Source organism: Streptopelia decaocto, assembly GCF_964273445.1.
Source record: "Streptopelia decaocto genome assembly, chromosome: 14".
Lineage (NCBI taxonomy): Eukaryota > Metazoa > Chordata > Aves > Columbiformes > Columbidae > Streptopelia > Streptopelia decaocto.
The window spans coordinates 3,081,758-3,094,767 of record NC_138669.1 but is presented as its reverse complement, the minus strand read 5'-3'; the positions used below and the strand labels follow the sequence as shown (position 1 = coordinate 3,094,767).

Here is a 13,010-nt window from a genome sequence, read left to right as displayed (position 1 = left end):
TACAGCTTATTTGATGAACAAGGAGGGGAAAAGGTGTATACCAACTAAATATAGGAAATTGAGCACCTGAAAAGAGCAAGTGAAAGGAGCCTAAAGAACTCTTGGCAAACTACACCAGGGGTTTGAGCCATTTAAAACTGAGTTTTGTAAAGCTGATACTCAGGGACCAGCTCACTCTCTGCACAAAGCACTGGGAGTGAGCAAAGGGAATCAGCACAGCTGCTCCGTGCCCGATGTATCAAATCAAAGTGGAAATCCTACCATATGACTTTAGGGATAATGTTAAATCCATGACAGCATTCCCCCCTCCCCTACTCATGAGCTTCAAAACTTCTGGCTCATGACTGGCTGCTAGAGGATCATTGCAGGCTGTCTCCGGAGGGATAATCCTAAATTTTAAGTGACAGTTCATGGGCATCTTCTCTTTGTTCTGAAGCGCTGTCTTACACAGCACATTAAGTATTTCAGAGATTAATAACTGGAGCAAAGAGTTCTAATCTTGGTGTCCTAGTGGAGATTTAGCGAAGAATGGATAGTGTTTGAAGTCGCTATGGCACAGGGAACCTAAGAAGCCTTGAAGACCAAAAGCAAGGCTTGTACGCAGCTCAAATGGAAATCTGGGACATCAAACACATGATCCACGTTTAGTCTCCCAGGCTCCTCACTGCTGCGGTGTTTCCACTTGGAGCAGATATTAGGGACCCTGTGAATGGTGGAACCCACTTTGAGCTCTTTTTTAGACTAAACAGACCAAACTCACCACATCCGTTACATTGCAACTCGTTCTTGTGTATTCTTCGACCTGAATTAGGTGATAACTGAATTGTATAATAAGGTTACAGGTTGCTTTGAACTTCATATACTGAAAACCAAATGGAGCCACTTGACCATCTCTGAACAGGCAGTTTCACTTTGTGAGCTCGCAGGACACCTGCCCGGATGAACACACCGCGGATTTGGAGCTGCTTGCACAGCAACTCGCTCGAGAGCAGCCCCGCGAACACTTGGCAAAGGCCCTCACAGCATCACTTTGTTTCCTGCCCATGGAATGACTTTTTCTTTCAGTTAATAAGTTTTCTCACTGTAACAATTTCTCCTACTGCTCCTCACACAAGCAGGAGTCCCGTTAAAAAGGAGCCAAGTAGGTGCCTTATTTGGCATCCTCCCCTCTCAGGTGGCATAAGCCAATGCACAGAAGAAACAGTCCAAGCTCCTTCTGGGTTTCGTTGAGCCCTGTACTGGTTCTATGGAAGCCAAGCAAATTCTGCACATGGGTAGGAGGAAACCTTGCCACAAGTGTCACGATGGTAGAGATCCAGAAGGACTCTGATCAACGCTACTGTCAAAAATAACACCATTGGGTCCTCCTGCCCTCAGCACCACGCACTGCTTCCATTCGTCTCTGCTAGCAGCAACGCTCATGTAGCATCACAGCAAATTGTACAGGGGAACCAAACTTAAATGGGTAAAATTAATCCTATTTTGCAACATTCACACTTTTCATGGTGCTGCTCTAAGGAGCTGAATGCCCACCAGCACCATTCAGAACAGCCAGTGACTCTGATCACGTTGTCCCAGTTCATTAGTTACTCCAGCTATTGTGGGGATAAAGTAACAAATTAACAGCTAATATTTAGGAGATTATAAAATTATGTTTCCTTGAAGCTGTTTAAGCAGTTGATCTGGCATCTCTGTAGAGAATTAGACAGCTCTGCTTTCAATTAATGCAAGTGAAGTGGTTGGCACAACTCGGCCAAACATTTAAAAGTAACATAACCATCCACTACAGATGCCCTTTTAGGCCTTTATTCTGGAACGGTTTTATGCACAACACACTCTTATCTATTTAGCAACCAACACCAAGTATTGGAACAGATTTCTGTCTCTTGAGCAGCCACCCTGCGTGTCAGAAAGGGGTCAAACAGCAACCAGACATCATATACTCTGCTCCAGGTCACTGATATGAGCGGAGATCAGAAAAGACACGTTGGGGTGTAACTTTGCCCCGTTTCAGCACAGCACGTTTTTCCACATTCTTTACCACCCATGGAATTGCCTTAATGCTCCTGAAAATGAGTGTGCCCGCAGGCAGGGGCAGGAGCAATAGTCCAAACGTGAGGTTACTGAAGGCAGCCAGGTCTCTTCTCCACCTCCTCTATGTTTTCATGACGTTCTGCAGCCCTTGGGGACAGTAAAGCCACCGCTTCTTCACCTTCTTTATACCACTTACTGTCTGGGTATCTTCCCCATAGTCTTATCTTTTCCAGCCTAATGGTTTACAGTTTTTGCCAAACTGATGGAGGCTGCTTATGTTTCAGTTCAGCATTTAGTATCAATTATTCTTTCCCAAAAGAAAAGAGCAAGAACTGCATCCCCAGTTGAATTTAAGTTAGAGGACAGGGGCCTGGCTGCAAACCTGCATTTTTCAGCAAGGTACAACCAATCAAATACATCCTTATTGCAGTACTCCTTAAAGAGGTTGAATCACTGAAACACGTAAACTCGTTGTAAAGCAGAAAGTTTGCTTTATTGCTAAAACAACTTTTGATAGAAAGGTCCCATCAGTGAAGAGCTGCCGGGCTGAGCCGCTGCTCTTGCAAAACCATGTAAGGACGGCACAAGTCTAGGATGTCCTTCTGGACCACGCTTCATGGAGGGTTCTGTCTTTATAGCCAGACAGTGCTTTATGTGACCAGGTCTCCAGTTTCAACCATATTACTGACATAAATTAAGTACAAAAGTACCTGAAATCCCACTGCTTATTTGGCGGCAGTTGAGCAGAAAGGGTTTAGCAGGAAGTAAAGCAAACCTGATGCGAGTGCAGGAGGCAGGGATGAGCCCCTCCGGCCTCCAGCAGAAAAGTGTCCTGACCAACATGTCCCAGCAAACACTCACTGTGAGGAGCAAGGGAGACGCCTGCTGGGCTGACTTACTTGGTACAAGCCCAGATCCAACTTCTGCATCATGCAATAAGAGCAGTACAAAGCCAGTCCATTTTAATTACATTTTTAAAAAGCTGTAAAACATATACTCTCAAAAAACCCTGAGTCTTGTTATGAAAGTTTGTAAGACAGTACTTTTCTCTGGAATGCACTTGTGTTGTGTTCCTCCTCACGGTTGCACCCTCCTGTTGCAAGCGCTACGACTGTGCCAGCTGACACCCCAGCAGGGCTTGTCCTCCTTGTTCAGGTGACACAACGAGATGCTCAGCGCTCTCCGAGCAGGCAGCGAGGCAACGCTGGGGCCTGCACTCCGTCCACAGCTCACACTGCACACCGGTGGCTCCTCTCCGCGCTGTTATCTCCACCCGAGGGGCTGTGAGCGAGGTGCGGGGCTACGGCTGCTCACTGGACGCCAGCGCTCTGCTCGGTGCCGATGCCTCTGCTGCCCGCGGGGGCTGCTTCGGAAGGCGAATGGGAACGTAGACATTTGAAGCACAGTGCTCCTTGAGGTATTCTCCTCCTTTTTCTTCGTAGTCTTTTCTGGTTATCCAGCCTTCCTCACGGCTCATGTATTCCACTGCCCAATCCCTTGCCCCGTACCAGGCGTCTAAAACAGGACTGGAAGCAAGGTGAACCTGGAGGAAAGGAAAATAGAACAGCAGTGTCAATTCAACACAGGAGAAAAAAAAAGCCCTTTTAACCCCGATTACAGTAGTATGTGACACAAACGAGTGGATTTCACAAGTTTGAGCTGATTATTCAGTGCTTCTGAACAAGACTAACATTAGGAATGGGTTTGAACTGTGTTTTCACCTTGAGATCAATTCTCCATGAGCCTGCTGTGTTTCTACTGGTTGAGAAAGCACATGGGTGCATCACATTCACAGCCAGCAGCCCTCACAGCTGGGAGCCAACGCTGGAAGAGCTGGTGGTGCTGCAAAACAGTATCAAGTGCTCCAGCAAAACTTCTCCCCTGCTTGTAGTAACAGGGAGGAATATCGCAGGCTAAGAAATCACTGTATGTGGGAACAGACCACACATATTCTTTCCACTGCTCTAGATTCGTACTTCCATTCAGATTATTCCTGTTACTGTAGCACAAACTGCTTTTCTGGTTCAGCTATGGGTTTGCTAAACTAGACGCTGTGTAAACCCCATGTGTGATATCTGTGCAGTGACGGATTTCTGCCAGGATCACACTACAGACCGCATTGCAATGGAAAGAAGGAAGCTCTTACTCAGTTATGAGCAGTAACATGAAAAGCAGAAGAAAACACACTCATTTTCTTCCTACAGAGACAAGTTACACATTCAAAACTTCGCAAGCCATAGCCTTCCTCCAAGTTCCTGTCAGTCACACCTGGCTCGCAGCTACCTACAATAAGTACACAAAACAAGGGCTGTGGAATCATTATATTTGCACTGACTTTTTTTTTCTCTCCCCAGTTTATAACCTGATTTTCTGTTCAAGAAGTCAGTAGATTTAAGAAGACAAGGTGGCTTCAGAACAGCAAGGGAGAGTCTGGCAAGTCTCCTTACAAAATTCATGGCAAACTCTGGGACTTGCCCACCTTGTACTACGCCTGTTACTAAAAACGTAGCAAAGGACAGTGGGTTTGTAAGATACTCACCCTATTACTTTTGCTATTGTCCCAGACAGTCATTATATGCAACATATTGAATATATAACTTAGTTTTGAAGTGAGTAGGGTTTTTCCCAGCACCTACTCCTAACAAAGGTTGCCTGTTCCAGACAGTAACTGTCCCAATCCTAAGAAATCAACCTGCAAATTCCCAGCCAAACATGGTTGTGTGTGCTTGGTCATTTAGCTGAAGCAGGTTTTCCTTTTCCAAGCCATCTAGCCTGCTCTCTCTAATGTCTTCAGAAAGAGCAGCAGTATCTTTGCTTAACCTTCATTTTCTCAGGTCTAAACAGCTGTTTTCAGTGTCTTGTAATAAACCACTGTCCCTTCCCATGCCCTAAGTACACCCGTGCCGTACCTCTCCCAACCTGAACTACCGCTGCACACTGACGAACAGACTGCTCACATAACCGTTACATCAATACACGTACCTGAAAAGACGACTGGAATGGCCTCATTTCGAGGAGTTCCTTCTGGACTCTGGCTTTCAGTCCAGGGTACATTGTATTTCCACCAGTGAGAAAAACATTCTGGACAAGAATAGCTTGTTGCTCTTTTGGATACCTACAAGGAACAAAAACCAATTTTAGTTGTTCTCAAGGAGTTCTCTCCCTACAAACTAAACCTTGTCTTCAGGATTCCCTCTGAGAAACTTCCTTCCCTATCTTGAAAACCTGTGTTCATTTTCTGGAAATCCAAGTGGTGATAGAAGAAAATCCTTAAAGTACTCTGTGCACTGTACCCCACAAATCAACAACTCAGTAGAGCTGGAGTTCTTGCACTTCAGAAAATGTAACCTTGGATAGTTTTCTATTTTTGTGTATGTTTTAAAATGTATATCATATACTACTTCAGTAGTACCTGTATGTAATTTATAAATATACATATATTGGAGGTGCATGCTCTAAAGTTTTTTAGTGACGGGGTCATCAGTCAAAAAAGTTTGGAGACCACTATCTTAAGACAAGCAGAGTTACACGTTTTCAGAACAGGAAGATATGTCTAACCTGCAATGCTCAACCTCACCAAAAAGAACTATTGAAACATATTTTCTCATATTATTGTTAAGTAACCAGTGTTGCAAAAGCTGATATCAGAACAAGACCAGCTTGTTTGAATTAAATGCCAAGTAGCTTTGTAAACTCACCTCTCAAGGACATATTGCATGGTTTCTGCTACACCAGCCTGGTCTTCTCCTATCAGGGATGGTTGGAAGACAATCTCTGGTGCCCTGATTCTTTCAGTGCCAAGGAAAAGCTGGTGGTACTCAGCCAGGTTAAACACGGGCTTTAAAGAGATGAGATTGAAAAGCAGTGAGAAATTATGTTAAGGAAGAGTAATCTTCTAGAATAATCAAAAGTTTCCAAAAACAACGTTTGCATTTGGAGAAATGTCAGCAGACCAGCTGGACAACAGGAGGCAGCAACATCTGACACAAGGTGTAGATATAGAAATCAAACCTGCACAGCAGCAACAGGCTTCTCAACCTCAGGCTGGTCCTCAGCAAATAAAGGTTCAAACTCATTAATACTTTCCACATCCTCCAGTGACTGTTCACTGCCTAATGGATCCAAATCGGGAGTCTGGAAACAGAGAAGGTATGTTAAGGTAGGTTAGCTCAGGCGGGCTAAGTGCATATATGCCTTTTAATTCTGGTGACACTTGGAAAATTCAACCCCAGTTCTCTCAAATCCCAACTCTTTAACATGTCCGAAAGCAAACATGCTGTTTTTCAGCACCAAAGACAAAAACTCAAAATGGTGATCAACCTAGAAAACGGGAGTTAAGACAGACGTTCACCCAAAACATAAAAATCAAACACTTTTCAACAAATTTATCATGATGCCACCCCAGAAATTCAAGCCTTTAGTCAACAGGCTAACTGCCAGGATCCTAACCAGCCACGTCCAAATATAACACACTGAAACCTAATAAAACAGCTTTTTAAATTGGTTAAGACTTGGTGCATTCCCTGCACCTCTAACTGCTCTATAATTACCATTAAATTCCCTGCCTTGCTTGTGTGGGACTGGAAAACAAATATTTGCTAGCTACAAAGCTACCACACAATCTTCTACAGTTTCAACCAGCCAGCATTTGCACACAGGATATACCAAAAGCCTTTCTATTTTACAGAGATGTGAAGATGCTCCCAAAGCCTCTTCCCAATGAGCAGCCTCACTGGAAATCCTACAGTACTTCACTGTTGAGGAGTAGGAGCAGCTCTTTAATTATCTCCATTACTTTTGTGTTACAATGTTACCTTGGGGATTTTGTTGCTACATATTTGTTTTTGTTATTTTAAACTCGAAACATTTGTTGCAATGTCTAGCCAACAATACCAGGATGAGAAAAAGCTAAATCACTTATTCTAGCTTAGGTCCACTTCAAAACCAAGCAAAACCAAGCAATTACTCAAGCTGAAGTTCATTGTTCGAGCAAACAAACGGTAGTCCCTGAAGTTCTCTCCAACACTTATGTTTTTTAAAATCCATTTCTTTTTGTGTCTTAAACCTAGCAACAGAAAGGATCGCAGAACTCTGCCGAAGCATTGGCACAGACCCTAGGACAACATAATCAGCTTTTAGTCTCCTTCACAAGGCCACAGAGGGACGGCCTATCTTCACGAATGGTTTCGGTGATAATTGCAGGCTCTCCCGCAAAGCCCAGACCAAACAAAAAGCCTTGCTGATTCATTCTGAGATGACACCAGTAAAGTGGAGGAGCACGGGATCCAAAACAGACACGTTGGAACTTGGGCACAACCACTGGGCAAAATTACAAGGAGCGGACAGTCTTTCAGTGATTTCTTTCTGGAACATTCTATTTTGCCAAAAGGCAGGAAGTTTCTTTACCACAATGGTAACGCATGATCTACCTTAATTTCGCTCAAACAGTCATTCTGATTGGTGCACTCCCAGCACCTCTACCTGCTCTATAATTACCATTACATTCCCTGCCTTGCTTGTGTGGGACGGGAAAACAAAACAAAAGAGACTTTCCTGTTCAGGACTGGCAAAATACAACCAGCTCACCTGCTCTAACAGTTTGGGCTACATCTCAAGTTCCATATAAGAAACAAACTCCTCTATCTGGCACCACTCTCTTCTATGCTTCAATTTTCTGTTTTTCTCCACCTCTTGCTGAGCAAAGACTGATATAACTAAAAAGGCTCTGTCTTATGTGACTTAAAAGGCAATTTCAGGTAAATGCACAAAGGGCTTAGACCATCTCCTAGCAGCAGCTGCTATGTGCTGGGCCTGTGTGTCTGGCCAAGCAAACAAATAAGCTTCTCATCTTTAAGACAAGTCCAACAACCAAGTGTAGCAATTAATCTTTCACTGCTAAGGAAACAGAATAGAACCTGCTACTTCACTGCACCAGAAAAAGAGAGCCAAAATGAAGGCAAAATGTTAGCTGTTTACCATAAAGTTCTCTACACCTGAAAGGGAAGAACAGAAAGGGAAACAAATACTGCTTTTAACAAAAGCTTGAGAGGTTCTTATACATCTTTAATACAAAGCTACAGACATTTAAGGATTATAACCACCTGAAACTCCATGTCATTTCATTGTCAGACACTGGAAAAAAATATCTTTAACATAGCAGGCCCACTTATTTCACCAAAAGTAATGCAAAAGCAGAGTTAGAGGCTGGTTTAAAGTATGAACAAAACCATTATGTTGGCTGTTGGATTTACAACGCTCTAAGCAAGTGAACCTTCAGTAAGGACAGTGGCTGGCAGATGCTGCCAAAGGGAAACAGCGATATCGCCAGTGGTACCTTCTCTGACCCATTATGGCTATTTTTTGCCAACTTCTTATAGATGAGCAAGAAACTTCGAAGGAAATTTATTGATTTCATATAACTGTATACTTTAATTACTGGCAGGAAACCTAGAGATTATGCTTAGAACTATATGGAATCAAATATAACATATGTCCCAGAGCACAGTGCAGAACAGCACAAGACGGGTTACTGATTTCAGGCACACTCTATAAAATCAAAACCGTCACTTTCTGCAGCAGCATTAACAATGGGTTGCAAATTGTTAAAGGAATAGCTTAGTTCATCAATGAAAGTCTGAAGGGGCACATGTTCAAGCATAGAAAGTTAATTCTCTCAGAGATAAGAGGAGGACTAACTCAGTGAAAACGTTATACCTCTGGCTTGCTGTCCACAACATCTACTTCAATATTGACTTCTGCCTGTAGGATTTTCTGTTTCGTTTGTTCAACAGACAGGCTCAACTTGTTGATGTAAGACTGAAGTTCCTCTGCAGAGTCCATGTTCAACTCCACCAAAGCTTTGTGGAACTGATCCATTTGACCATCTTCTAAAAGCTCCTACAGACAGATCAGAGTTAGCTGTGATGAACAGTACAGGGTAATCAACTACCTGTCAGCTCTGCATGTATACACACTTTGCCTTCATTACTACATATTATGACGTGCACGCTTTGGCAGCATGAAAATATTTCACAAAATACTGTTCAGAAGCTGCAAGCATCCTCTGCATCACTAATATCTCCTTTTTACCCTCCAAGTAACCTTAAAAAGCTCCTATCAGAAAACACACAGGACAGACGTAGTTTCTTTACAGTGATGCATGACCTTCTGATAAAGCCCCAAGGGCAGCCTGCCCTTCTCCCAAAAGATCACACAGAAAACTCTGCCTTGATTACCTGTACGTATAATAACCTATCCAGCCTCTCTTGGTCAAGTTGCAGCTTCTCTTCTCGACGACGTGCATTGAGTTCTTGAAGGCGACGTAACTGCTGCTGCCGTCGCTCCTGCTTCTCCTCTGACGTCAAAGTGCTTCCTAGCAGCTTGTTCGAGAAAGGCAGCTGCATCTTGTGCACATTGTTCTCATAGTACTCAGGGGACCGCCACTTCTGGAGCTCTTTTGAAAGTAAGATAAATGTTTTGTCAGGCTGAAAATCATTGTTTGTATGTTGCACGCACTCCACATTAAGTTCAGACTTAGAAGGAAGAAGGCAACAATGATTCAGCTTAGAATTCTGTCACCTCCTGACAGTTGTTCCCGTATTTAGCTGCCCCCTCAGAGTCCCCCCTTCCAGTCACACACTCAGTGCACAAGGTTCTCAGTGCTCTGATGCCCAGCATGCAGCAAACACAAAGTACTAACCATTGGGGAGTGCACGTTAATGTCTCTTTTCTCTCCCAAGGCAAGGGAGAGTTCTCACACATTTCTAAGGCCTCCCATGGGCTCTTTCGTAAGTGACAGATTTAAGAAAACACTTCCCTTTGGCCACTACTTAAGATGACATTTACCATGGAAATTTTTAAACTTCTTTAATTCACAAAAAGTCTGAGAGGTGTCCTTTGCAACTTGGGAAACCTTAAAGGACAAAACTAAGTTTGGATGAACACTACCTGATGGTAAATTACAGCTGCTTTTACCTTCTATATAGTCCTCTGCAATGTAGCTGTGCTCGTGCAGTATTTCCTCCATGCGACTGAGAGTGATGGCAGCAAAATGTCCCGGGTATTTCAGCTGAAGGAGGCGTTGGAGATAAACAGCTGCTTGACACCCTCCAAGATTAATACGTTTGCAGTTTTTAGCATCCAACCTTAAAAGGCAACGAGACACAACTGTGACTGGAGAGATCCACAAGCTCGGCATAAACCAGACCTCCTACCCTCCCCAGTATTATTTAATATGGACAAGTGGACAGCTGAATATTCACAGATAAATCTTTCAAGATTCAGTTACAAGAGAATCTAACACACCTGCTTTATCAGAGAACAAGCATTATTATTGCTTTGTTTATTGCAGATACTTTCTGAAAGGCTCTGTTCTGCTTTGAAATGAAAAAACCCAAACATTAAATAATTTGGGCTACAGCAAGAAAATGTTCTATTTTAAGAAGGGAAGTGATGGTTAGTGGAACTAAAAGTAGTTCATTTAACCTTTGTAACATTTCACCACTGATCAGATGTTACCCTTGAAAATCTGAAGCACCTACTATATACAATAAAGCCATTTGCTGCAGTAAGGATTAGAAGCCTCAAGAACTGCAGAAATCTCACAGAGCTGCTTTCAAACCTAGTATAAGTTTTTTAATGCCTGATCTTACTTGGGGCAGACATCCCCTTCTACTTTAGAAAGTACAGACCTATGCATGAATAGTAACTAAAAATACAATACATACAAGCGCAGCACTGCTTCTTCAACTCAAAATTCAATAGACTTTACCAAAATCTGCAGACATAGTTTTAACTGGTCAGTATAAATTAAGACCTGATAACAGCTTATACCTGAAATACTGAATCACAGAATTGTAGAATCATAAAATCATTTTGGTTGGAAGAGACCCTCAAGATGATTGAGTCCAACAGTAACCTAAGGCTAAACCGTACTAGAGGAGTGGGTATTCGCATCACTGAAAAGTCAATGTTCTTAACCCACCAAGAACTCACCTGCCCTCCACGACTGGCAAAATGTGCGTGCACTGATAACCTGAAGATATCACCAAACCGCTGCAGGGCCAGTTCTGCCTTCTGTTGTGGTAAAAACTGTACAAGCTGTCTACACCATAGGAGACTTTGGGCACTTGGTAACATTCAAAGAGGAGCTCTGACATCATTTGTCTTGAATACAGAGGATTGCAGACTGCTTCTGTCAAAACAATTGGATGATCGACACAACCCTGTAAGAGACAAGAGAAAAGAAAAATAGTAAAGGTATGAAGGAAACACCCAGGGATACTTATCCTTGCTGCTTCTTTTAAACATCAGCAAGAGCTCCTCCAAAACAGCAATGAGAAACACTTTATGTGCAGGCTACTAATCATATAAGGTAAATTATAGCTAGTGCTTAAGGAGGTAAAAAGTAGTCTTGACAGGCAGGGCTTGTGATGTTAATTCAACCAAAGATCAAACTCCTAAAGGCAGAGGAGAAGGGATTTTTTTTAAAGCATATATAAATTATTAAAAATCTACGTAACCAAAATCTGCGCAGTGAGGAGGTGAAGTACAAGTGAAAACTGGTGAAGTTTCAGTTCTGCACTAGGTAAAGCTTTCAAATAGGTGTTATCACACAGGCAAAAGGCTTCATGGTCTGAGGAACAACTCTCAGCTCAGGTGGGGGTATGAAACAGGTAAACGAGCACTGCTAACAAGGGCACTGTACAAAACTAGTAATGTTTAACATCCTTTGCAAAACTGATCCTGGACACTGGTTCTCAGCCACAGCCTGACAAGACGCTGCAGTCCAAACCTCTCCCCCCGCAGCTGTATTCTCCCGCTTTCATTTCACTACAAAACTAAGGAGAAATTAAACAGATAATGAGGTTCGAAAGCCACTCCTAATGAGGGAGTGGAACAGGCTGCCCAGAGAGGGTGTGGAGTCTCCTTCCCTGGAGACATTAAAGACCCGCCTGGACACATTCCTGTGTGGTCTGCTCCAGGAAATCTGCTTTAGCAGGTGGGTTGGACTGGATGATCTCCAGGGGTCCCTTCCAACCCCAGCCACCCTGCGATTCTGTCACCACGGCAGGTTGCTCAGGGCCCAACACCCCAGGCTGTATCTGCGAGGAGGGGACAACACAACGTCCCTCAACAAGGAGGGCGATGCCGCAGCCCCATTTCCAGACATTTCCCGCTCCTCAGTCCCCGCCAGGGCCGGGCCCGGTTTCAACCGGCGGCTTCACCTCGTCCCGGGTCCCCGCTCCCCGCCCGGCGGTACCTGCGAGGCGACGCCCAGGCGCTGGAAGACGTGGTCGAGGAGCAGCTCCTGCAGCTCCAGCTGCACGGGCACGTTGCGGTCGAAGGGCGAGCGGAGCAGCCAGCGCAGCGGCTCCGGGCTCCCCAGGTCGTTGCCCACCTGCGTCTCGGCGCCAGCCCCGCCGCGGGCCCCGCGGCTCCGCGCCGCCAGCGAGCGGAACCGCAGCAAGGGCTCGGCGGGGACTGCGGGGTCGGGGGAGGCCCAGCCCGCCCGCGTCTGGAAGGAGCCGTTGTCGATCACCAGCGGCACCGGCTGCGGGCTCCGCACGGCCGCGCTCGGCTCCAGCACCGGGTCCGGGACCCAGCGAGCGTCCCGGAACGCGAACACCCGCGGGGCCGCCGCCATCTTGCGTCCGCCCCGCGTCCCTCCGGCCGGGAACGCGGGCAGCGCCGCCGGTTCCGGGCAGGGAGCGAACAGACGGGCCGCTCGCCAAAGAGAACCGCTCGGGGAAGGGCCGGAGGGACCCGAGGTGTCCCAGTGACGTGACTAAGAGGTTCTCAGAGAGGGTGGCAGAGCCTGGCCCAGGCTGCCCAGGGGGGTTGTGGAGTCTCCTTCTCTGCAGACATCCCAACCCGCCTGGACACCTTCCTGTGGAACCTCAGCTGGGTGTTCCTGCTCCATGGGGGGATTGCACTGGATGAGCTTTACAGGTCCCTTCAACCCCTGACATCCTGGG

The 13,010-nt window shown here is 45.1% G+C and overlaps 1 protein-coding gene across 1 annotated transcript; it reads right to left on the bottom strand.

Moving 5' to 3' along the window:
* Positions 1-1,823: 1,823 nt before the first annotated feature.
* On the bottom strand, positions 1,824-12,701 carry ACTR5 (actin related protein 5). The gene is made up of 9 exons (XM_082065398.1): positions 12,296-12,701; positions 11,029-11,258; positions 10,009-10,178; positions 9,270-9,487; positions 8,749-8,931; positions 6,046-6,168; positions 5,733-5,872; positions 5,017-5,149; positions 1,824-3,577 (listed from the first exon to the last, which is right to left on the bottom strand). Exons 1-9 carry the CDS (start codon positions 12,677-12,679, stop codon positions 3,335-3,337), a joined length of 1,824 nt encoding a protein of 607 aa, XP_081921524.1. The 5' UTR covers positions 12,680-12,701; the 3' UTR covers positions 1,824-3,334.
* Between the last annotated feature and the right edge of the window lie 309 nt (positions 12,702-13,010).